Genomic DNA, 26634 nt, shown 5'->3' on the forward strand with positions numbered 1-26634 from the left:
AATATGCTTCCCTCATGAAATGGATTCGCATTGCACAAGCTGAGGGGCTGGACTGAAAGCGGGAGCTACGCAAGTACGTGACAGTATATAGATCCATTGATCACTCTACCACGGGCAGGAGCCCAGCTGAGCTCCTTTTCAAAAGGAAAATGAGGGGAAAGCTCCCAGATATAGCTACACCACAGAGTTACCTGGAGACACGGGACTATGATGCCGAGCAGAAAGGAAAATCCTAAATCTATGCAGACAACCGTCGCAGAGCCAAACACTCTGATGTGGACATCAGAGATCAGGTTCTCCTACAACAGGACAAAACAGACAAGTTCACAACAACTTTCAACAAGATACCACACATGGTGATCAATAAAGAGGGAAACAATGTGGTTGTTCAATCTCAAACTGGAGCCAGGTATTTAAGGAATACAACATTTGTGAAGAGGTATATAATTGAGGAGCCGGATCCACAATCTAAGGACAACTAATCTGAGACAGTACATAGAATCCAAACCAGAGACCATCTGTGAGAGATCACTACAAAGACCAGACACCCATGCCAGTCAGGCCTCACAGACAAATTCAACTGCCACAGAAGTTAACAGACTTTGTCATTAAATAATTATCCTGATGCGAAGACTCTGAATATTTGAGTTATGTTGTGAAAAAGAAAATGTGAAAAATGTTTTGTCACAAAAGAAAGGGAAGTCCATTAGGAGAACAGAAATAATAAGACATTGAACAGATTTCAGTTGTTTATTGATAAGATAAAGGTTGCTATACGGGTAAAGAGTAAGTGCTGTTGTGTATGTCAGGGTGACATTGACGTTCATATCCATGTAAAGGAGGGATGTTGTGTATTGACATGACATACTGAGATAGGACGTCACCACGTCAGTAAAGTAATGTGGGGATTACACAGATAGTGATGGAGTAAAGACATGAAGTTTACCTCTGAGTCTGGTTAATTTCATTCAGTATAATATCTTAACTTAATACGAGTTGTAAGTATTAGATTGAACACACACCACTGTTATACTGTGCCATTATTTGCCTGTTTATGCCCCGCCTGTTAGCTTGCAAGATTCTTTTCATTTTCCTTTGACCTCTCTCATCATAAAGCTGTTTTTGCCCACAGGACTGTTGCTGACTGGATATTTTTTGTTTGTCGCAACATTCTCGGTAAACCCTAGACACTGTTGTGCGTGAAAAGCCCGTTTCTGAGATACTGAAACTGGTGCGCCTGGCACCGACGATCAAATCATGCTCAAAGTTGCTTAGGTCACTATTTTTGTTCAATCAAACAGTAACTGAATGCCTCAATGCCCGTCTGCCTGCTTTATATAGCAAGCCACGACCACGTGACTCACTGTCTGTAGGAGTGAACCATTTTCGTGAACGGCAAACCAAATAAACTGGCCTCTGAGTGTATACCACCCCCTCATGTTTTATTCAACGAGGCACCTTCATTTTGTGTCTATCTGTCTCTGTCTGTCTGTCAACATATCGGTCATTAGCAATGTCCTTTTTCAATTCATAAGTGCAATTTTTTTCCCCATAAGAGCTAAATAAATTGTATTTACATGTGCCATAATACACATAATATACAATCAAATAAAGCATCATCTCCTTCAGCTAATGAGAAATAAATTGATAATTTCAGCCTCCAGTATTTATGCTGCAGTAGTTTATGTGTCGGGGGGCTAGGGTCAGTTTGTTATATCTGGAGTACTTCTCCTGTCCTATTCGGTGTCCTGTGTGAATTTAAGTGTGCTCTCTCTAATTCTCTCTTTCTCTCTTTCTTTCTCTCTCTCGGAGGACCTGAGCCCTAGGACCATGCCTCAGGACTACCTGACATGATGACTCCTTGCTGTCCCCAGTCCACCTGGCCGTGCTGCTGCTTCAATTTCAACTGTTCTGCCTTATTATTATTGGACCATGCTGGTCATTTATGAACATTTGAACATCTTGGCCATGTTCTGTTATAATCTCCACCCGGCACAGCCAGAAGAGGACTGGCCACCCCGCATAGCCTGGTTCCTCTCTAGGTTTCTTCCTAGGTTTTGGCCTTTCTAGGGAGTTTTTCCTAGCCACCGTGCTTCTAAACCTGCATTGCTTGCTGTTTGGGGTTTTAGTCTGGGTTTCTGTACAGCACTTTGAGATATCAGCTGATGTATGAAGGGCTATATAAATACATTTGATTTGATTTGATAAGACAGACTATGTCAATAGAACCTAAACGTAACATAGAGGATAGATAAATAGGTAAGTTACATTTTGGGCAACAGAAGTAAATAGAAATAAACTATAATGAACAAAAATATAAACGCAACATGCAACTATTTCAAAGATTTTACTGAGTTACAGTTCATATGAGGAAATCAGTCAATTGAAATAAATAAATTATGCCCTAATCTATGGATTTCAAATGACTGGTCACAGATACCTCAAATTGCCATCGATAAAATGCAGTTGTGTCCGTTGTCCATTTGTTATGCCTGCACATACAGTGCCATAACCCCACCGCCACCATGGGGCACTCTGTTCACAACGTTGACATCAGAAAACCGCTCGCCCATATGACGCCATACACATGTTCTGTGGTTGTGAGGCCGGTTGGACGTACTGCCAAATTCTCTAAAACGACATTGGAGGCAGTTTATGGTAGAGAAATTAACAATACATTCTCTGGCAACAGCTTTGGTGGACATTCCTGCTGTCAGTATGCCAATACACACTCAAAACTTGAGACATCTGTGGCATTGTGTTGTGTTATAAAACTGCACATTTTAGAGTCTCCTTTTATTGTCCACAGCACAAGGTGAACCTGTGTAATGCTCATGCTGTTTAATCAGCATCTTGATATGCAACACCTGTCAGGTGGAAGGATAATTTTGGCAAAGAAGAAATACTCACTAACAAGGATATACATAAATTTGTGCACAACATTTTTGATAAATAATATTTTTGTTTTTTATTTCACTCATGAAACATGGGATCAACACTTTACATGTTGCATTTATATTTATGTTGAGCATTGGTAAAGCCTAATTTAAGGGGTTACAAAAGGTAAAATATTAAACAGCATTATCGCAAATGTCCTCACTAACCTAATGCCGAAAACTACTAGCCAGTGAAGCTATCTCTGGCATCGTGAGATGAAGTAACATTACATGTACAGTGCCTTCAGAAAGTATTCAAGTATTTTCTTTTAGCCCCTTTTCTCCCCAATTTCGTGGTATCCAATTGTTGTAGTAGCTACTATCTTGTCTCATCGCTACAACTCCCGTACGGGCTCGGGAGAGACGAAGGTTGAAAGTCATGCGTCCTCCGATACACAACCCAACCAAGCCGCACTGCTTCTTAACACAGCTCGCATCCAACCCGGAAGCCAGCCGCACCAATGTGTCGGAGGAAACACCGTGCACCTGGCCACCTTGGTTAGCGCACACTGCGCCCAGCCCGCCACAGGAGTCGCTGGTGCGCGATGAGACAAGGACACCCCTACCAACCAAGCCCTCCCCTAACCCGGGCGACGCTAGGCCAATTGTGCGTCACCCCACGGACCTCCCGGTCACGGCCGGTTACGACAGAGCCTGCCCAGGCACTCTGATGGCACAGCTGGCGCTGCAGTACAGCACCCTTAATCACTGCGCCACCCGGGAGGCCAGTATTCACACTACTTGACTTTTTCCACATTTTGTTGTGTTACAGACTATATTTAAAATGGATTCAATTGCAATTTTGTGTCACTGGCCTACACACAATACCCCATAATGTCAAAGTTTAATTACATTTTATGATTTTTTTTCTCCAAATTCATTAAAAAAGAAAAGCTGAAATGTCTTGTGTCAATAAGTATTCAAACCCTTTGTTATGGCAAGCCTAAATAAGTTCAGTAGTAACAATTTGCTTAACAAGTCACATAATAAGTTGCATGGACTCACTCTGTGTGTTTAACATTATTTTTGAATGACTACCACATCTCTGTACCCCACACATACAATTATATGTAAGGTCCCTGAGTCAAGCAATGAATTTCAAACACAGATTCCACCAGAAAGACCATTGAGGTTTTCCAATATCTTGCAAAGAAGGGCACCTATTGGTAGATGGGTAAAAATTAAAAGGCAGACAGAAGTTATTAATTACACTTTAGATGGTGTATCAATATACAGAGTCACTGCAAAGATACAGGCATCCTTCCTAACTCAGTTGATGGAGAAGAAGGAAACCGCTCAGGGATTTCACCATGAGGCCAATGGGGACTTTAAAACAGTTAGAGTTTAATGGCTATGATTGGGCTGAAAACTGGGGATGGATCAAAAACATTGTAGTTACTCCACAATACTAACCTAAATGACAGAGTGAAAAGAAAGAAGCCCGTATAGAATACACATATTCCAAAACACGCATCCCGTTGCAATAAGGCAATAAAGTAAAACTGCAAAAAACGTGGGAAAGAAATTAACTTCATGTCCTGAATACAAAGTGTTATGTTTGGGGCAAATCTAACACAACACATCACTGAGTATCACTCTTCATATTTTCAAGCATGGTGGTGGCTGAATCATGCTATGGGTATGCTTGTCATCGGCAAGGACTAGGGAGTTTTTTAGGAAAAATATTTACGAAATAGACCTAAGCACATGCAAAATCCTAGAGGAACACCTGGTTCAGTCTGCTTTTCAAGAGACACTGGGAGACAAATTCACCTTTCACAAGGACAATTACCTAAAACACAAGGCCAAATATACACTGGAATTGCTTACGAAGATGACATTGAATGTTCTTGAGTGGCCTAGTTACAGTTTTGACTTAAATCGGCTTGAAAATCTATGGCAACAACCAGCTTGACAGAGCTTGAAGAGGGGGAGAAGGGCCTTGGTCAGGGAGGTAACCAAGAACCCAATGATCACTCTGACAGAGCTCCAGAGTTCCTCTGTGGAGATGGGTGAACCTTCCAGAAGGACAACCATCTCTGCAGCACTCCACCAATCAGGCCAGACAGACGTCACTCCTAAGTAAATGGCACATGACAGCCCGCTTGGAGTTTGCCAAAAGGCACCTAAAGACTCTCAGACAATGAGAAACAAGATTCTCTGGTCTGATGAAACCAAGATTGAACTCTTTGGCCTGAATGCTAAGCATCACATCTGGAGGAAATCTGGCACCATCCCTACAGTGAAGCATGGTGGTGGCAGCATCATGCTGTGGGGATGTTTTTCAGTGGCAGGGACTGGGAGTCTAGTCAGGATCGAGGGGAAGATGAATGGAGCAAAGTACAGAGAGATCCTGCTCCAGAACGCTGAGGACTTCAGACGGGCAAATCTTCACCTTCCAACAGGACAACAACCCTAAGCACACAGCCAAGACAATGCAGGAGTGGCTTTGGGAAAAGTCTCTGAATTTCGTCGAGTGGCCCAGCCAGAGCCCGGACTTGAATCCGATTGAAGATATTTCGAGAGACCTGAAAATAGCTGTGCAGAGATGGTCCCCATCCAACCAGACAGAGCTTGAGAGGATCTGCAGAGAAGAATGTTAGAAATTCCCCAAATTCTAGTGTGCCAAGCTTGTAGCGTCATACCCAAGAAGACTTGAGGCTGTAATCGCTGCCAAAGGTGCTTCAACAAATTTCTGAGTATAGGGACTGAATACCCTGTTTTTTCTTTGTCATTATGCGGTATTGTGTGTAGATTGATGAGGAAAAAACCTATTTAATCAATTTTAGAATAAGGCTGTAATGTAACAAAATGTGGAAAAATTCAAATTCTAAATACTCTCCAAATGCACTGTATGTGGGGGACTGGGTGTGAAGAGGGGGGTACTATTAATTTGTATTTAATATTTTGTTTTGATGTACATTACTGTTATTTTATCTGTTAAAAAGGGAAGCTCATTGATATGTTTATACACTTGTTTCCATTGTAATATGCTTCTTAATAAACATAACTTTCTATAAGTAGGTTCCCAAACTAAAAACAAGAGCAACATGTCCATTGACTGTCAGATTTTTATCAGTTGAATGCCCTCCATCTTGTCACATAGGTTTCCACTGTGCTGCCTGTGTCAACTCTCCTCTATGAGCCCATAAGTGTCAGTCAGTCTGTGGAGAAGCTCATGAAGGGTTCTCGCCCCTGTACCCGGTCCAGACGGTCCACAGCCACGCTCTCAAAGGCCCTCCTCATCAGCGGGTGCTCCTCCAGGACCTCGTTGAAGCTGTCCACACTCAGGGAGTAGAGGCGGCAGTACGTATCAGCTCTCACGCTTGCCGTCCGACGTCCACGGGTCAGCAGGCAGATCTCTAAGGGAGGAGAGGAGATTTAATTCAGTTTATCCCCATGTACTCAACATACATGTGATGTTTAAGGTAAATAATATTTCCCAATAAAGTTGTCTGTATAAAACAGTTACATTGATTGTTTCGCAGTGTTAGGATGCTAGGGTATTAAACAGAATTGAGTAAAGAGTTGGGAAGAAGAGTAGCGATATAGAGGAAGGCAAGGATAGAAGAAAGAGAAAGGGGAGAGTAGAAACATGACTTGAGGACAAAGGAAGAGAGTTGAGAGAAGAGTAAATCAAAGGGGTGAATGAGAAAAGAGGGTGTAACACACTGGTGGAGAGCGCTTTGAAACCAAACTTGCAAACAGCTCACCCCCAAAGTAGGCTCCATCGCTAAGCTGTATCTCTTTTTTTCCGCGGGGGAGCACGGTAACACAGCCGTGTTGGACAAAGTACATCTTCCGCCCCAGTGTTCCCTCCCGTATGATGAAGTCATTAGGCTGAAAGACCTCAAAGCGCAGCTTGGTCAAAATCACCGTTACAAAATGAGGATCTGTATTGGCAAACAGTGGCATGTTGGCTACCAACCCACGGCAGTTGAAGCTCACAATTTCCTAATGGAGAAAAGAAGAGAAGAGAGGAATCATTAAGAACAGAATGTATGTACAGTACAAGAGTACTGTAGATAGTCTGTGACAGTGAAACAGAGATAGACCACATCTTGGGCAAATATAAATAGTTTTCTTTGTCTTTCTACACTACCGGTCAAAAGTTTTAGAACACCTACTCATTCAAGGGTTTTTCTTTATTTTTACTATTTTCTACATTGTAGAATAATGGTGAAGACCTCAAACTATGAAATAACACATATGGAATAATGTAGTGTCCAAAAAAGTGTTAAACAAATCAAAATATATTTTATATTTCAAATAGCCACCCTTTGCCTTGATGACAGCTTTGCACACTCTTTGCATTCTCTCAACCACATTCATAAGGTAGTCCCTGGAATGCATTTCAATTAACAGGTATGCCTTCTTTAAAAGTTCATTTGGAAAGAACAGCTCAAATAAGCAAAGAGAAACAACAGTCCATCATTACTTTAAGACATTAGTCATCTGTCAATACGGAAAATGTCAAGAACTTGAAAGTTTCTTCAAGTGCTGTCGCAAAAACCATCAAGCGCTATCAACATCAGGAATTGCAGCCCAAGTAACAAACACATCTCAACATCTACTGTTCAGAGGAGACTGAGTGAATCAGGCCTTCATGGTCGAATTGTTGCAGAGAAACCACCACTAAAGGACACCAATAAGAAGAAGAGGCTTGCTTGGGCCAAGAAACACGAGCAATGGACATTAGACCGGTGGAAATCTGTCCTTTGGGCTGGAGTCCAAATTGGAGATTTTTGGTTCCAACCGCCATATCTTTAAGAGATGCGGTGTGGGTGAACGGATGATCTCGGCATGTGTAATTCCCACTGTAAAAGCATGGAGGAGGAGGTGCTACAGTGTGGGGTGCTTTGCAGGTGACACTGTCTGTGATTTATTTGGAATTCAAGGCACACTTAACCAGCATGGCTACCACAGCATTCTGCAGCGATATGCCATCCCATCTGGTTGAGGATTAGTGGGACTATCATTTGTTATTCAACAGGACAATGACCCAACACACCTCCAGGCTGTGTAAGGGCTATTTGACCAAGAAGGAGAGTGATGGAGTGCTGCATCAGATGACCTAGCCTCCACAATCCCCCGACCTCAAACAAATTGACATGGTTTGGGATGAGTTGGACCGCAGAGTGAAGGAAAAGCAGCTAACAAGTGCTCAGCATATGTGGGAACTCCTTCAAGACTGTTGTAAAAGCATTCCAGGTGAATCTGGTTGAGAGAATGCCCAGAGTGTGCAAAGCTGTCATCAAGGCTAAAATATATTTAGATTTGTTTAACACTTTTTTGGTTATTACATGATTCCATATGTGTTATTTAATAGTTTTGATGTCTTCACTATTTTTCTACAATGTTGAAAATAGTAAAAATAAAGAAAAACCCTTGAATGAGTAAGTGTTTTAAAACTTTTGTCCGTTAGTGTATGTTTGCTCCAACTGTTTTGAAAGGGGAAATGGCAAGTATGTAAGGGTATAGACAGAGAGAGAGTGAAAGAGAGAGAGAGAGACAGAGAAGAGATTGAGGTGTAATGGAAGAGACCTCCTTGAGCGGGTCGCTGAGTTCTCCCAGAATACTGTCTTCGTCAAACATCTTGCCCTGGAAGCGAATCTCATAGTACTCATGGATCCTCTGCCTCACGTCCGCCGGCAGCTTATGGAACGACATGTACTGCTCCACCTGCTTATACTGAAAACATGGGTTCCAGGCAGAAAACATTGTGAGTGGGTGTGTTTAATTTGTTTTAACCTTATCCAGTAAGTCCTGTTGAGGTCAGAAGAACTCTTTTACAAGGGAGACCTGGCTAAGAGGGCATCATTGTAAATAAGAATGTGTTCTTAACTGACTTGCCTAGTTAAATAAAGGTTAATTAAAACAATATTTAAAAAAGAGGGCAGCAAACTGTACATATTTGATGTAAAATGTAGATTTATGTGAACAACAAGAAAGAACAACAATGTACTAGAGTATATTTTTCTCATCTATTTGTAAAAGTACTCTGCTCATGTGAGTCAAAGAGCTGGGTACCTTATCTTGATACTGTCGTCGGGAGGCGTCTATGGACTGAACCAGGTTGGCGGCATGGCCCAGAAACATGGCATAGCAGGTGGCACCCACAATCATACTCATGATAGTCAGCCATACGTCCGTCATGCCCTCGGGAGCCTGGGCACCATATCCTATACACAACATGTGACTCATTGCCATGAACAAGGCATATGAGTACTGTAAATGCCATGTGGAATTCTGTGAATGAGAGAAACAAGGGGTGAGGAGGCAAGATTGAAGTAGCAAAGGGGTGTCATATTGAATAGGATGAATTTAATGTGCAGGATAATTTGATTGCTTTCTTACCTGGCTGATTATCTTGCTAACTATGTAAAGTAACTTTGGGTGTTTTGAAAGGTGCTTAAAATAACATGTATTATGATTATTTATTGTTATAAACCACAATGGGAATTCGCCACCTTCCAGTCCTCACTCACCACCATGTTGTTCTTGGTAACCCAGCAATCTGGTGGGAAATCCTGCAACATGGGCACCATGAATTGCATGCAGCCGTCCCAATGGCACAGCAGTAGCATCATACCAATCAGGTTTACTATACGCACAACAGCACTGGCCAGGTCATAGGTCATGTGGAATATCTGAGAGGGAGAAAATTTGTTATAGTTATAGAGAGGAATGTCAACACTGGCAAGGACTTACAATGGTTGTCTCCAAAATGGCACCCTACTCCCTTAATTGTGCAATAATTTTGACCAGGTCCCATAGGGCTCTGGTCAAAAGTAGAGCATTTTAAAGGTGACAGGGTGCCATTTGGGACACAGATTAATTGGTATACACACTCACATTGTAAAATCACTCAGTCAAAGATTCACTCATACTCATACTGTCTAGAAATTGATCCAATAGCCATACCTCTCTATTAGCATGAATACAGTGAGCTCCAAAAGTATTGGGACAGTGACATTTTTTTGTGTATTTTATACAATACCTTTTCTCCCCTAAAATGGGGGGACTATGTACAACAAGTGCTGTTATTTCACCTGATATGAATGAAAATACCCTTAAGTTAAATAATTTCAACTGCAGGTGCTGGAGTACAGAGTGTAATGAACAAATATGTGTCACTGTCCCAATACTTTTGGAGCTCATGCTAATAGAGAGGTATGGCTATTGGATCCATTTCTAGACAGTATGAGTATGAGTGAATATTTGACTGAGTGATATTACAATGTGAGTGTGTAAGTACACAGCGTTTAAGTATATAGCCTTATCCTACATGAAATATGCTCACAGTCCACAATAAAACTCTATCCTTCCCCCTCTCCCTCACCTCCTCCCACTGATGGATGTAGCGGATGAAGCGGGACAGTCTCAGGAGGCGCAGCAGGCTGAGGATCTTGGTGAAGCGGACGATACGGAGAGCACGGGCCGTGCGGTACACATCCGAAGCCTCCATCTGGGCCTCCAGGTCCACTATCAGGAAGATGTAGTCCATTGGGATGGAGGAGATGAAGTCCACCACAAACCAAGTCTTCAGGTAACGCATACGGATCACCTATGATTAAATTATTGATTGACTGATTGATTTGACCTTCATTAAATCACTGACTCAAACTGTATTTGTTAAGCACATTTCATACAATAAAATGCATTGGTGCAAAGGGTTTGACCTAGCTACAAAATGAATAATAACAAATAAAACATATATAATAATAATTTCTAGACAAGGTGTAAATAGATATTGGTAGTAAAATAACAGTGGACTTGAGAGGCTAATGCAGCAAAGCCTGTCACTAGCAATAACACTCCCGGCCAGGCACATATACTCCCCACCGGAGACTGGGGTTCAGATGCACCATTGAGAGCATCTTGACTGGCTGCATCCCCGCTTGGTATGGCATCTGCTCGGCATCTGACTGTAAGGAGCTAAAGAGGGTAGTGCATACGGCCCAGTACATCACTGGGGCCGAACTCCTTACCATCCAGGACCTATATACCAGGCAGTGTCAGAGGAAGGCCCTAAAAATTGTCAAAGACTCCAGCCACCCAAGTCATAGACTGTTCTCTCTGCTACCGCACAGCAAGCGGTACCGGAGTGCCAAGTCTGGGACCAAAAGGCACCTGAACAGCTTCTACCCTCAAGCCTTAAGACGAATGAACAGTTAGTAACATGGCTACCTGGACAATTTACATGAAATATCCTGATTGCCTAGCCACTTTTATCCTTACCCACATGTACATACTGTATTTTCTCAACTACTTTTTACCCGGCACTGGTACTCCTTGCATATAGCCTCTTTATTGTTTTAATTGTGTTACTATTTCATTTTTTGTTTAGCAATTAATTGTATTTTTTAACTCTGCATTGTTGGGAATGGGCTCATAAGTAAGCATTTCAAAGTAAAATCTACACCTGTTGTATTCTCAACATGTGACCAATAAAATTTGATTTGAAATACCTGTGTCCACCCTTCTTACTGTTCTCCCATTTGCCAATATCCCCCTTTGTTTCCAGCTGTTTTGAAAATGAGTGAAATGTAACCTTGGGGTCCAGGATGATCTGGTCGTCTCCCTCTAGGACGCCCGTGCGGAAGTTGAGGACCAGGTCGACCAGGAAGCAGGTGTCAGAGATGACGTTGAACGAGATCCAGGGCAAAGTTTTCTGGTCTTCAAAGAAGGTGATGCCCCAGGGGAGGATGACCAGGTTGCACATCATCAGGAGTAGCATCACAATGTCCCAATAGAACCTGGATAGGACGGGGGGTTGAGGTCAGGGAGTTGGGAAGAGCACAAATAGATCTGGGAACAGGCTGAGAGAGAAGTCCATTGTTACATCTTGTATTTCCACATCAAATTAAAGTATTGTGTTTCCACAGTATGTAAAGTTACTGTCAAACTTCAGGATCCAGAATAGTGAAATTCACTATGGCTCTTTCTATAAACGTAGGTACCAGAGAGGCTTAACTACACCGAGCAACTTGTTATAGCTGTGTCAAAAAAACATTACTGTTCTGTCAATGCATTTATGGCAATGTAAATTGTTGTTATATCATATATTAAGCATTAATCACTGAAATCACACATCTAACTTGAACCCTGTAAGAATCCTGGATATAGTTGTTGGACATTTTTTTTGCATAGAGGTCTCAAAAATGCAGTGTAACTACATAACATTTCATAACTCTGTTTTTTTTTTTTTTGACTTAACCTTTAACCTAGGCAAGTCAGTTAGGAACAAATTCTTATTTACAATGACGGCCGTATATGGGGTAAAATAGTTTTCATTGGCACACAACTCCCCCCAAAATCAGTTGGACAGGGATTCATTTGATTTCCATAGACGGGCCCATTTTTTCACGGGACCTCCTATGTGCGAACTTGCACGCATTTTTTAAATGGGTGTAATAGTAAAGACCATAGGCAACTCGTGAGTTTCAGGTTTGGGGAAGTTTACAATTTATCCTACCATTTCTACCGCTCTGCATGCCAGTTATGAATATTTATATATGCACATTTTCGTGGAACAGTTTTTATTTCCATAATAATCTTTTCGTTTCTCAAAATCATTGTCACGTGGTTACTCATACAAATCTGAAGTAAAATGATAAAAATGTAAAATTCCAACTATTGGCTATAGCCTAGCCTCTGCCATATGGACAAATTGATACACTGTGATCTGCTAGTCGATTACCTATCAACTAGACTCCGTAACATCATCCTTTTCAATAGAAAGTGCAAACATAACGGCATAACATTAAGTTCTTAACAGTCAAGTCATAACATAACATTTGAAAAAGTATGACATTTTATTTTTACTTCAGTTGTCATCTTCCTTTTTTTTATACAAGCAGAGGACAAGTTAACACAGTCTCTTGCTTACAGAGTAAGCCTGTCCGGTGGCTTGCACAGCCGACCCACCCGTGAGTAACTATTGGCTCTGACAGGGGTAGGATTAGGGCCACGAGCTGGAGAGCTTGGTGGGGTAGAAGCCTCACCTTCAGTTGGCTCATGTCTCAATTCTGCGCCCCTTACCCTTAGGCCTGGACTGTGATCCAGCTCATCTAGGTGAGTGTATGGCGTGTTCTGGTTTGTCTGCTGGCGGCTAAATAAATGAGAGCATATACTGTAACTCAGAGATGGAAATTATAGGCCTATACTCTATCATTCATTAAGTAAAATACATAGGACTAAAGCCGACAAAATAAAAACAGTAGAAAATATCCTGATGAAAATGTTGGTTCTTTCAATCAAATGAATCTCTTCTCCGTCTGTCTGTCCCTTTCTATCTGTCTTGACTTGCGCTATGGCTTGTGAAGTTCAACATTGTATCAAGAGCTCACGCTGTAGATAACACCTCCTGAGTGCAGGGGGCAGTATTTTGATTTTTGGATGAAAAACGTACCCAAATTAAACTGTCTATTTCTCAGAATCAGAATCTAGAAAATGCATATAATTGTCAGAGTAGGATAGAAAACACTCTAAAGTTTCCAAAACTGTCAAAATATTGTCTGTGAGTCTAACAAAACTGATATTGCAGGTGAAAACCTGAGGAAAATCAAACCAGGAAGTGGCCTCTATTTTGAAAGCTCCATGTTCCATTGCCTGCCTTTGCTCCATTTAAAGGGATATCAACCAGATTCATTTTCCTATGGCTTCCCCATGGTGTGAACAGTCTTTAGACATAGTTTCAGGCTTTTATTTTTTTTAATTAGCGAGAAAGATCACATGGCTGGGTGCCAGCAGCGTTTTGTATGCGCAACAGCTTGGAGCAGCCATTTTCTCTCTCTCCTATTGAAGAAGCTACATTCCCGGTTGATATATTATCGATTATATATTGTAAAAACAACCTGAGGATTGATTATAAAAAACGTTTGAAATGTTTCTACGAACATTACAGATACTATTTGGAATTTTCATCTGCGATGTCGTGACCGCTCGAGCCTGTTGATTTCTGAACATAACGCGCCAACCAAATGGAGGTATTTTTGATATTTTTGAGTGCAAACATCCGAAGATCATCAAAGGTAAGCGATTTAATTTATTTATTTTCTGACTTTTGTGATCAATCTTATTGGCTACTAGCTGTTTGTAATATTTTGCATACTGAGAGAGATGTGCTTACATAAACGCTTGGTATACTTTCACCGAAAAGCTTTATTGAAATCTGACACGCCGGGTGGATTAACAACAAGCTAACCTGTGTTTTGCTATATTGCACTTGTGATTTCATGAAAATTTAATATTTTTAGTGATTTAATTTGAATTTGGCGCCCTGCAATTCAACGGTGGTTGACGAAAATGATCCCGCTAACGGGATGGGTGTATCAAGAAGTTTCAAGAAGTAAACATTGTATCAACTAGCCTATTCTGCCGTGACCTAAAACTTTCCTGCGCCGGTGAACTCGCCGGTGAACTCCGGACAGAAAGCTGTTTTTTAATGACATTTCCACTGGATATATGGGGTCATCAGATCATCATATATTGCTCTTTCACATCGCGGCTTGGTGATTATCGAGGCAGGGAGTGATTTTTCAAATACTGAGGAACTATCATTCCCAATGGATGTTAAAAAAATCAGACTTTGTTGACTTGTTTGAGGCGAAGAAAAAATTAGTGGTGAGCTAAAACAATCAGGAATAATACATTGCCAAATGGGCACTTTCCTACATAGAGTACTGTATGCATGCATTCTGGAGACGCACCATCTTCGCCACAGTTCCATCCTCTTCTTGAGGCAACCTTTTTTATTATACTCAATACACATTATCTTCACACATATTTTAGACGCGTTTCACTGACAGGTGCTACTCAATCAACTAGACCTATTGTCACGTGCACTACCCACATTTCGGGCTTCCCAAACACACTTGTGATTTGAAACCACAAAAAAAATGTAAGAAGCGAATGATCCTCTGAGGATCAAGTCATGCTCCCTGGGGAAGTATTTTGAATGATTTTATTTAGACAGAAGTAATTGTAGAATTTTGGCGAATCATCTATTAACTTTAGGGCAATCCAGCATCCTAACATTGCACTGTGCTCCCGCCAACTTTCCTTTCCAATTCGCAAGAGGTTGAAACCAGAGATCAATATATAATGACGAGATGCTCATGTCTCCGCCCAAACAATGGAATATTTGTCCAAGCGACAAGCTTGGGTCTGCATATTATTCCCATAGAAACGCATTGGGTTTATACTGGACAGATTTAGGCGAGAGTGAGCCCTCTCGCTTCACCTCATCCACTCTGCTAAAACTATAACACCGGAGAAAGCATCCGAGCGAGCAAAACAGCGGCCCTCTAATATGTAGCACATGTGTTTGATGCTGTCTGGACAGAAATAGTATGACATGGCATACTCTTTTGGTCCAAACAGCATCAGATGCATACACATACTGATACAGAGGGGCGCTGTTTCGCTCACTCGGATGCTTTAACTGAAATTGATGCGTCTTTCTCTATTCTGTCGGCACGCGTCTCGGTCAACTAAATTACCATTATTTCCATGTTTTTGGATGGGCAAGGCAGTACGGTAGAGTGGCCAGGTCCCCTAACAGGCTAACCACACCGCTCGCGTCGCATGCACGAGCGTTGCAAAATACATGTAGAAATCTATGTTATTCAATTGTTGCACCCACACTGCTCGCGTGCACCAATGAGTGTCTGCGTTGCCAAAGGCAAAAATAGAAATCAGTTCTATTTCTGAGCAGATCGCACTGCAAGTCCTGCCTCTCCCATCTCCTCATTGGTTTATAGAAGCAGGTACCCACGTACCATCTCCTCATTGGTTATAACCACGTGGGTGACAAAGATGAACGAGGTCAGTGGCGGTAATGCACCTAATTTATGAAAGTTGCCAATTGCAATATAAAGTCAAGAGAAGAAAAAGCCTGGAAGGAAGAGAGATGACTAGAAACGATTTGGTTGACAGTTTTATGCTTGGATTAATTGGTGGAGTGGAGGACCTTGTGCATTTCAGGTAAAATAACAACTTAATGTTTATATCCCAGGACAAATTAGCTAGCAACAGCAAGCTAGCTAAATAGGCTAATTAGCTAGCAAGTGCAAGCTAACTAGCTAAATTGCCATAAATGTTTAATGCTTTTCGACCTGTCCCCAAATTAATATAATTTGTTCAGAGTTTGTTTTGATATTTTAACCTGCATGTCATGATCGCGTTTGGTGTGGGGGGACAAAATAAATGTATGCACGATGACGCACGCTCGCAGCCGGTTTGGGTTCCGTGTAAGGCCATAACGCCGGCCCTGGCTGTTGTCATAGTCATAGCGCATGCGATGGAACAAAAGTCCAAGTGCAGGAAAAAAAGGTGTTCTGGAGGAATGTCCAGAATACTTTGGTGTCTTATTCGTTTACACCAGTGAAGACAGTTGTGCCTGGATCCACGTTGGATCTAATATCCCTAGCGAATTGATGCTGATTTTCTGTTGTTTTCTGCTTGATTGACAGTATGGTCTCGTTAGATTTAACAGAAAAAGCATCAAGGTAATGTTTTTGTGCCTCGGATTGGACACCGAGTCATACTGTGCAGTGTGCGCAATTGTGTAATGCGCAAAATCCTACGGTATCCCAAATTAATTATATTTACAACAAATTACCATGCCTAGTGGGCTTCTTCAAAATATGATCTAGTAATGAAATGGTTTCACCCCAACAGAATAAGTTAACCTGCTATTTTAAACAATACAAGGGGCTTGAAGTAGTCTAACGTTACTTGAACTATATTTTTTTGACCTTCAAGGCCTACCTGAAAATCATACATTTCCTCAATGTGGTATTTGAAAAGGCCTTGTAATTAGCGTAGCCAATGTATAAGTTCTCCTGGTCCCTTATACGTTTCCGTGAATCAGTTTTTGTTAGAGATGTGCCTGGCCATTTTTGTTTTTTTCCCGCCACTTCAATTGAGTGGTGTTGCGCTACTCTGTTGCCGTAAAACCATGTGCGGTTATTACGAGGACAACAACATCCAATGCTGGCTTCAACTTGGCCTTCCATAAAAATCCTTCCATCACAAAAGGAACCTGTTTTTTGGTAGCTTGTGGTTAGAGCATTGGGCCAGTAACCGAAAGGTTGCTGAACTGAATCCCCGAGCTGACAAGATAAAAATCTGGCGTTCTGCCCGTTCCCCGGTAGACTGTCATTGTAAATAAGAATTTGTTCTTAACTGACTTGCCTAGTTAAATCAAGGTTAAATAAATAAAATAAATAATAATAATACAAATATAAAATATATATATATATAATATATATATATATACAGTGGGGCAAAAAAGTATTTAGTCAGCCACCAATTGTGCAAGTTCTCCCACTTAAAAAGATGAGAGAGGCCTGTAATTTTCATAATAGGTACCCTTCAACTATGACAGACAAAATGAGAAAGAAAATCCAGAAATCACATTGTAGGATTTTTAATGAATTTATTTGCAAATTATGGTGGAAAATAAGTATTTGGTCACCTACAAACAAGCAAGATTTCTGGCTCTCACAGACCTGTAACTTCTTCTTTAAGAGGCTCCTCTGTCCTCCAATCGTTAAATGTATTAATGGCACCTGTTTGAACTTGTTATCAGTATAAAAGACACCTGTCCACAACCTCAAACAGTCACACTCCAAACTCCACTATGGCCAAGACCAAAGAGCTGTCAAAGGACACCAGAAACAAAATTGTAGACCTGCACCAGGCTGGGAAGACTGAATCTGCAATAGGTAAGCAGCTTGGTTTGAAGAAATCAACTATGGGAGCAATTATTAGGAAATGGAAGACATACAAGGCCACTGATAATCTCCCTCGATCTGGGGCTCCACGCAAGATCACAAGAACGGTGAGCAAAAATCCCAGAACCACACGGGGGGACCTAGTGAATGACCTGCAGAGAGCTGGGACCAAAGTAACAAAGCCTACCATCAGTAACACACTACGCCGCCAGGGACTCAAATCCTGCAGTGCCAGACGTGTCCCCCCTGCTTAAGCCAGTACATGTCCAGGCCCGTCTGAAGTTTGCTAGAGAGCATTTGGATGATCCAGAAGAAGATTGGGAGAATGTCATATGGTCAGATGAAACCAAAATATAACTTTTTGGTAAAAACTCAACTCGTCGTGTTTGGAGGACAAAGAATGCTGAGTTGCATCCAAAGAACACCATACCTACTGTGAAGCATGGGGGTGGAAACATCATGCTTTGGGACTGTTTTTCTGCAAAGGGACCAGGACGAATGAATGGGGCAATGTATCGTGAGATTTTGAGTGAAAACCTCCTTCCATCAGCAAGGGCATTGAAGATGAAATGTGGCTGGGTCTTTCAGCATGACAATGATCCCAAACACACCGCCCGGGCAACGAAGGAGTGGCTTCGTAAGAAGCATTTCAAGGTCCTGGAGTGGCCTAGCCTGTCTCCAGATCTCAACCCCATAGAAAATCTTTGGAGGGAGTTGAAAGTCCGTGTTGCCCAGCAACAGCCCCAAAACATCACTGCTCTAGAGGAGATCTGCATGGAGGAATGGGCCAAAATACCAGCAACAGTGTGTGAAAACCTTGTGAAGACTTACAGAAAACGTTTGACCTCTGTCATTGCCAACAAAGGGTATATAACAAAGTATTGAGATAAACTTTTGTTATTGACCAAATACTTATTTTCCACCATAATTTGCAAATAAATTCATTAAAAATCCTACAATGTGATTTTCTGGATTTTTTTTCTCATTTTGTCTTTCATAGTTGAAGTGTACCTATGATGAAAATTACAGGCCTCTCTCCTCTTTTTAAGTGGGAGAACTTTCACAATTGGCGGCTGACTAAATACTTTTTTGCCCCACTTTATATATATATATACACACACACACACACACATAGGCTACAGAAAAATGAATCCAATTTATTTAGTCAGGCAAGTCCACATTATTCTCACATCTTTTAGAATGTAATAATAATTTGAATATCAATGCAAGTAATCATTCTTAAAGTGGCGATGGCCTACTTCTTGTACAATTTTTACATGCTTTTTTGGGGGGGTTCTATATTAGGCCTTATATGTACCATACTTATATGGACCACTACCTTGTATCCTTTTCCCTCTTGCTCTCATCCAACACTTCCCACACTGCCCCTACTCGGATGGTATCGCGCCGTCCCAATCTTCGCTCTCTCTCCCCCGCTACTCTCTCCTCTTCCATCCTATCATCTCTTCCCTCTGCTCAAACCTTCTCCAACCTATCTCCTGATTCTGCCTCCTCAACCCTCCTCTCCTCCCTTTCTGCATCCCTTGATTCTCTATGTCCCCTATCCTCCAGGCCGGCTCGGTCCTCCCCTCCTGCTCCGTGGCTCGACGACTCATTGCGAGCTCACAGAACAGGGCTCCGGGCAGCCGAGCGGAAATGGAGGAAAACTCGCCTCCCTGCGGACCTGGCATCCTTTCACTCCCTCCTCTCTACATTTTCCTCTTCTGTCTCTGCTGCTAAAGCCACTTTCGACCACTCTAAAGTCCAAGCATCTGCCTCTAACCATAGGAAGCTCTTTGCCACCTTCTCCTCCCTCCTGAATCCTCCTCCCCTCCCCCCTCCTCCCTCTCTGCAGATGACTTCGTCAACCATTTTGAAAAGAAGGTCGACGACATCCGATCCTCGTTTGCTAAGTCAAACGACACCGCTGGTTCTGCTCACACTGCCCTACCCTGTGCTCTGACCTCTTTCTCCCCTCTCTCTCCAGATGAAATCTCGCGTCTTGTGACGGCCGGCCGCCCAACAACCTGCCCGCTTGACCCTATTCCCTCCTCTCTTCTCCAGACCATTTCCGGAGACCTTCTCCCTTACCTCACCTCGCTCATCAACTCATCCCTGACCGCTGGCTACGTCCCTTCTGTCTTCAAGAGAGCGAGAGTTGCACCCCTTCTGAAAAAAACCTACACTAGATCCCTCCGATGTCAACAACTACAGACCAGTATCCCTTCTTTCTTTTCTCTCCAAAACTCTTGAACGTGCCGTCCTTGGCCAGCTCTCCCGCTATCTCTCTCAGAATGACCTTCTTGATCCAAATCAGTCTGGTTTCAAGACTAGTCATTCAACTGAGACTGCTCTTCTCTGTATCACGGAGGCCCTCCGCACTGCTAAAGCTAACTCTCTCTCCTCTGCTCTCATCCTTCTAGACCTATCGGCTGCCTTCGATACTGTGAACCATCAGATCCTCCTCTCCACCCTCTCCGAGTTGGGCATATCCGGCGCGGCCCACGCTTGGATTGCGTCCTACCTGACAGGTCGCTCCTACCAGGTGGCGTGGCGAGAATCTGTCTCCTCACCACGCGCTCTCACCACTGGCGTCCCCCAGGGCTTTGTTCTAGGCCCTCTCCTATTCTCGCTTTACACCAAGTCACTTGGCTCTGTCATAACCTCACATGGTCTCTCCTATCATTGCTATGCAGACGACACACAATTAATCTTCTCCTTTCCCCCTTCTGATGACCAGGTGGCGAATCGCATCTCTGCATGTCTGGCAGACATATCAGTGTGGATGACGGATCACCACCTCAAGCTGAACCTCGGCAAGACGGAGCTGCTCTTCCTCCCGGGGAAGGACTGCCCGTTCCATGATCTCGCCATCACGGTTGACAACTCCATTGTGTCCTCCTCCCAGAGCGCTAAGAACCTTGGCGTGATCCTGGACAACACCCTGTCGTTCTCAACTAACATCAAGGCGGTGGCCCGTTCTTGTAGGTTCATGCTCTACAACATCCGCAGAGTACGACCCTGCCTCACACAGGAAGCAGCGCAGGTCCTAATCCAGGCACTTGTCATCTCCCGTCTGGATTACTGCAACTCGCTGTTGGCTGGGCTCCCTGCCTGTGCCATTAAACCCCTACAACTCATCCAGAACGCCGCAGCCCGTCTGGTGTTCAACCTTCCCAAGTTCTCTCACGTCACCCCGCTCCTCGGCTCTCTCCACTGGCTTCCAGTTGAAGCTTGCATCCGCTACAAGACCATGGTGCTTGCCTACGGAGCTGTGAGGGGAACGGCACCTCAGTACCTCCAGGCTCTGATCAGGCCCTACACCCAAACAAGGGCACTGCGTTCATCCACCTCTGGCCTGCTCGCCTCCCTACCACTGAGGAAGTACAGTTCCCGCGCAGCCCAGTCAAAACTGTTCGCTGCTCTGGCCCCCCAATGGTGGAACAAACTCCCTCACGACGCCAGGACAGCGGAGTCAATCACCACCTTCCGGAGACACCTGAAACCCCACCTCTTTCAGGAATACCTAGGATAGGATGAAGTAATCCTTCTCACCCCCCTTAAAAGATTTAGATGCACTATTGTAAAGTGGCTGTTCCACTGGATGTCTTAAGGTGAACGCACCAATTTGTAAGTCGCTCTGGATAAGAGCGTCTGCTAAATGACTTAAATGTAAATGTAAATGTACAATTAAATAAATTATACAATTGTATAATATTGAGGTCCTTAAATTACAATTAAGTGTTTGAAAAAGTCACCGAAAGTCCTTGAATTTGACTTGCCAATGTCTGTATGAACCCTGCTTGAAGGATGTATGTTGTTGTATAGGTGGAGTTATGGGTCAATTTACTCCTCGAAATACTCATGTGGAACTGCCTACATTTATTTTTTTAAATTCTACCCATTTTGAAATGTTGATCCCAATGTCACACATTGGCCCCATTATTTATAGAAATACCCATATCTATTGTATGACATCAGCATTTCCCCTGTTCTAAATGCTCTCGTAACTGTCAGACACTCGTTGCCACTAAATTTAAATGTATGTTGATTGAAATTTGAACTCAAGTGACAGGAGTACCCCTTGACATAATAGTGTCACAAAGATAAAGGCCAAGCAAGCCCATCCACTCAGAACAGTGATAGATGTCCAATGAGTTGTTTCTGAGTGCTACTGAGCCTAACACAGACACTCCCTGCTGTAAAAGGAAAGCCATTCATTAAAAATGTACATTACACCAAGTAGGCCTACAGCATCCTCAGCAAACTTCCATGAAGAGAAACAGAGGGTCTGCTACCGTACAATATAAATAGGTTTAATAATGCACTAGTTAGTACACTAAAGCTTGGAACACTCCAAGAATTCTACAGTACATACAGAGATGACTGCATGTCGTCACATAAGCTCTCATTGTCTCATGTCTAGGTTTGCAATGTGTACTTGGTTTTCATGCGGCTGACAGGCAGTAATTGCTGTCCAATGTGGTCTCAGTCACTCAGTGGATCGCTTTGAATGCCTGCGTCCAATGGCACCCTATAGTGCACTACTTCTGACAAGGGCCCTTTGAGCTACGGTCAAAAGAAGTGCACTATAAAAGGTAATAGAGTGCCAGAATAGAGTGCCACTTGGGATGTAAGCAGTGGTGAAAGTAGATTTAATTTCTTCCTGGTACGGGACCTCATCTGTGTGCACACACTTGTGTGTGTACAAACATTTTCTATTGGCTTAAAAGCAGTGTTGGGGAAGCTGCTCTGAAAATATAGTTTACCAAGCTACCAATTACATCACACTGGAAGAAGTTGATCTACACCAAAGCTAGTAAAATATAGTTTTCTTAATTGAAGTTACTTTGGAAAAAGTTTTCATGCGGCTGACAGGCAGTAATGATAAATTATAGTGTAATAGCCTAATAGTTTTCTTGACATCTTTGTTTTAATTATTGTAATAGGCTCATGTCTTACCGGTACGTTACCCTGTACGGACACTATTTATTTTTTTACTTTGCCGTTACTCCATACCGTACCATACCAGACCTTACCGGCTTACTTTCCCCCGGCCTCCCTTCCTCTAAGTTTTTTTTACCTGCATTCAAGTAATGGCAGTTTAAAATTAGCTGTTTGTAGTTGTACTGTAAATCCACAACAAGACAGTATATTCTCACTTGCCCTTATTTGAGCACGTGTGCTCAAATACTGTTTCAGAACAGTCTGACTGTTTCAGAACAGTATTTCCTTTTTAGATTGATAACATTGGTAAAGCAATCAATTGGATGTGTAGATGTATGTTTTCAAAACCCACCCCCATTAAAGTGAAGGTTGAACATAAGGTTGCAGAGGGCAGACCTACAGTAATCTTCCTCTCATCTGTCTCAGTATTTATGACATAATACAGGGCAAGATTGAAATTATGGGGTTTCTTCTTGTTGGCAATAATCCCTTAGCATGGATTTAACCTCACTGTCTGGCATTGACCTATATAGTGTTGAGTATGTGTGGAAAATGTATGATGTGTATATATAGACATTAACCCCAAAGCCACAGCCTTTGACTGGCTTTACTATATGTTCCTTGAAAAGTGTTTGGATAAAAATCTTAAAAGCTGAACCCGCTCCAATTGAAAACGATAAGATTCTTCAATTGATTGCATCTTTTGTGGGAGTTTGGATTAGTACATGCATGGGATTTTAACATTTCCTTTAGGGTTAGGTTTACAGACAGGGCGAGACAAAGGTATGCAGGGTTCTGCTCTAATCCAGATGATCTCATTCAATATTCTGTATCACTAATCAAATCCCTTTATCTTCTTATCAACAGTGCAGGCTGACCTTGAAAAATAAATCACAGCAGATTTTTACCCTCTAACATCTGTCTACTTACTGTACACTTGGGGACAGTTTCCAGTACAGAAGTCAAGCCTACTCCTGGACTAAAAAGCTTTTTCAATGGAGATTCTCCATTGATCTTGCTTTTTCTAGACTAAAAAGCATTTTCTTGCTTTTGACTCCAGGACGAGGTGTAATCTGTGTCCAGAACACTGCCCTTGATGTAACTAGTTTGTGATAGGCCTAAATAATAAAGCATTTTTGAGTTGCTATGAAATGTTTAGAAGTTATGGACAAGAAATAGCATGTTATCATGGATGGTTCTATCTAATCTGAACCAAAATTGCATCATGGATGGTTTAATTTGAACTGGATTATTAATCTGAGTCATTGAAAAATCTGTTTGGCCTCCCCCATTGGTCTTGCCAGTTTAGGCTTCTTTTTATTTTTCCAATCCTCTGTGCTCTCTATGTAGCCCTGTTCCACTCCCACTTCTCTGAGTTACCTGAAGTCACTGTAGGGGTGGATGATCCACACTCCAAAGGATTTGACCCTGGCCTGCTCCGCTGCCACGCCCTTGTGACTACCAAACATGCGCAGGGAGAACTTGTTGACCCCTGGCTGGAGCAGCGCCCCAAACTGCCTCTGAAAGTAGGTGGACTGGTCCACATGGTCATTCTCCTCCGTCTCTGAGGCCTGAGTAGAAGTGATGACTTCTGCTCCCTTGGAGAATGTGGTAGTGGCGGTATTGGTGGTGGTTGTGTCAGGTTCTGCTGACACCCACAGTTGGCCCTTGGGATCTGCTGTGGTGCTGTGATGGTCATTGTATTGGGAGTTGACGATATAATTAAGTCTCTTACTAACATTGCTCCCTAGATCTTCCTTTTGGGAGGACTGGGAGGATGAGCTCCATGTGGCAACTGCGTGGAAGCTGCCCCTGGTGCTGCCTCGGTGCCTGGACTCCCCATTGCGGGCAGGGCTCTCCCCCACACATGTCTGTCCATCAATACTTCTTGTAGGACTAGTATCCATCTTTACACCATGTAGGTTACCTTCATCAGCCCCTGAATGACAGAGGATTAGCACAGTTGCTTTTTCTTCCAATATAAAAAACAGAAACTAGATTTCTATATATGTTTTTCAGAACTTGCCTCAAGGAACAAGACGACAGTAAAAAGAATCGGCCTATGCCTATTTTGGTCAGCCTATTCTGCAGCCTGTCGAAACGCGCGAATGCACGCTAAAACCCAACATAAATATAGCCTGATGCGTACATTTGACATGATTACTGTTCAAAAGAAAACTTCGAATCAACAATATGCATTTGATTAAATCCTTCAAATTTGGCAACCTTTTCTTGCACGTAGTGTCCTCCACTTGATAGCCTAAATGTCCACAGATAATTCCTCCATACATAGGTAGGCTAGCTCAAAGAAAAGTTGCAATGTTGCTCACTTTCTCTTTAGTTCTATTACAATTAGTATAAAAATACAAATAAATACCCCTTGTTCAGTGCATGCGACGGTTCTTCTAAGTGGGTCTTGCTCCTAAGCACTGCTGGTATGCGCATAAATAGCCTGCACAGATAAGTGTCTCAATGTAATCGGATTGTTGTCATGACGGCGGAGTTCCTGTCACCTCTCTCATCCTTCTACTACGGAATGTCCCGCTCCGACGGAGACTCGCGAGTCTCGAAGGCGCACGTGTTGGATTTGCAAAGTTTACCTGTTGCTGCAGGAGCAACTAATGACAGGGGGACAACACCAACATTGCACAAGGAGATGGAGATCTTAGAGGGGTAATCTTCCTTTAAAAAAATTAAGTACCGCCTGAAGTTACTAACAAAGAGTAAGCTAAACTAAACTAACAGTAACTGAAGATGTATTGCAACATCTTGACCCCTATGTAATAAGTGAATGTGAATGTGAATGTAATAAGTTACATTACAAGCAAAAATATTGTAATCAGATTAGATACTTTAGAAAACGTTACATATTTTTTTAGGGGGTAGATCAGCTTTAATATGGCAGATTGTAGCTTTATTTCCAATCCCCCAGATGATTTTTGTAAATATATACAGTACCAGTCAAAAGTGTCGACACCTACTCATTCAAGGGTTTCTTTATTTTTACTATTTTGTAGAATAATGAAATCATCAAAACTATGAAATAACACATATGGAATCATGTAGTAACCAAAAATAGGTTAAAAACATCAAAATATATTTTATATTCTTCAAAGTAGTGATGCTTTGCCTTGATGACAGTTTTGCACACTCAACCAGCTTCATGAGGTAGTCACCTGGAATGTATTTCAATTAATAGTGCCTTTTTAAAAGTTCAATTGTGGAATTTCTTTCCTTCTTAATATGTTTGAGACAATCAGTTGTGTTGTGACAAGGTTAGTGTGGTAGACAGATTGCCCTACTTGGTAAAATATCAAGTCCATATGTGACCGACCACCTTGATTCGGTCTTATGTAGCAACATTGGAAATTGTGTGTTTTTTATTTTTTTACTTTGAACGAAAGCAGAGAAAGAGCTACAAAATGGTATATTATACACTGCATTTGAGGAACAATGGGAAAGTAATTCGGCTTTGAAAGTTGATAAACTTGTAACCTCAATTTTGAGAAAATGGCCTTTGAATGTTTGGTACTACTGCTGGAGAGTTCTCCTTTGTCTACACCAATTCAGCATTGTTCACACCCTCTTAATCCAGCCCCACCCATTTCTTTATCCTCTTACAGCTACCCCCCTACTTTTTTCAATGTCCACCTGAAGACATACCCAAATCTAACTGCTCAGGCTCAGAACCAAGGATATGCATATTTTTGATTTAATTTGAAAGAAAAGTTTGTGTAAATGTGAATTTAATGTTGGAGAATATAACACAATAGATCTGGTTTAGATAATACAATGAAAAAAACATTTTATTGTTGTATCATCTTTAAAATGAACAAGACAAAACAAACATTCAGATAGAGGATGGGGACAATTTCGGTGAAAAACATAAGAGGGCAACAGTACTTGTGCAAAGTTTCAGAATAATAACTTCCAAAATGCGTGTGCTACGTGACATTTATCATGAAGTCACCCAGGTGTCCCACACAAGTAGCCCAAATGTACCCAAG

General features: G+C 42.1%; 1 protein-coding gene across 2 annotated transcripts; it reads right to left on the minus strand.

Moving 5' to 3' along the window:
• Positions 1-736: 736 nt before the first annotated feature.
• On the minus strand, positions 737-25149 carry hcn3 (hyperpolarization activated cyclic nucleotide-gated potassium channel 3). 2 transcript variants are annotated; one of them, XM_029657793.2, is made up of 9 exons: positions 25005-25149; positions 24008-24566; positions 11491-11695; positions 10279-10503; positions 9425-9586; positions 8967-9185; positions 8481-8627; positions 6650-6890; positions 737-6298 (listed from the first exon to the last, which is right to left on the minus strand). In XM_029657793.2, exons 2-9 carry the CDS (start codon positions 24532-24534, stop codon positions 6096-6098), a joined length of 1929 nt encoding a protein of 642 aa, XP_029513653.1. In that variant the 5' UTR covers positions 24535-24566; positions 25005-25149; the 3' UTR covers positions 737-6095. The 2 variants fall into 2 exon arrangements, with proteins under 2 accessions (XP_029513653.1, XP_029513654.1); XM_029657794.2 differs by having other exon boundaries at positions 24854-25149.
• Between the last annotated feature and the right edge of the window lie 1485 nt (positions 25150-26634).

This window comes from Oncorhynchus nerka, linkage group LG4 (genome assembly GCF_034236695.1).
Source record: "Oncorhynchus nerka isolate Pitt River linkage group LG4, Oner_Uvic_2.0, whole genome shotgun sequence".
Classification (NCBI taxonomy): Eukaryota; Metazoa; Chordata; class Actinopteri; order Salmoniformes; family Salmonidae; genus Oncorhynchus; species Oncorhynchus nerka.

Bases quoted from the DNA above. Each gene is read 5' to 3' on its own strand.
- hcn3 (XM_029657793.2), bottom strand. From the start codon at position 24,534: ATGGATACTAGTCCTACAAGAAGTATTGATGGACAGACATGTGTGGGG. The intron at 11,696-24,007 runs GTAACTCAGAGA...CGTCCTATCCAG, and splicing joins CACCCCTACAGTGACTTCAG to GTTCTATTGGGACATTGTGA. The intron at 9,587-10,278 runs GTGAGGGAGAGG...TCTCCCTCTCAG, and splicing joins ACATCCATCAGTGGGAGGAG to ATATTCCACATGACCTATGA.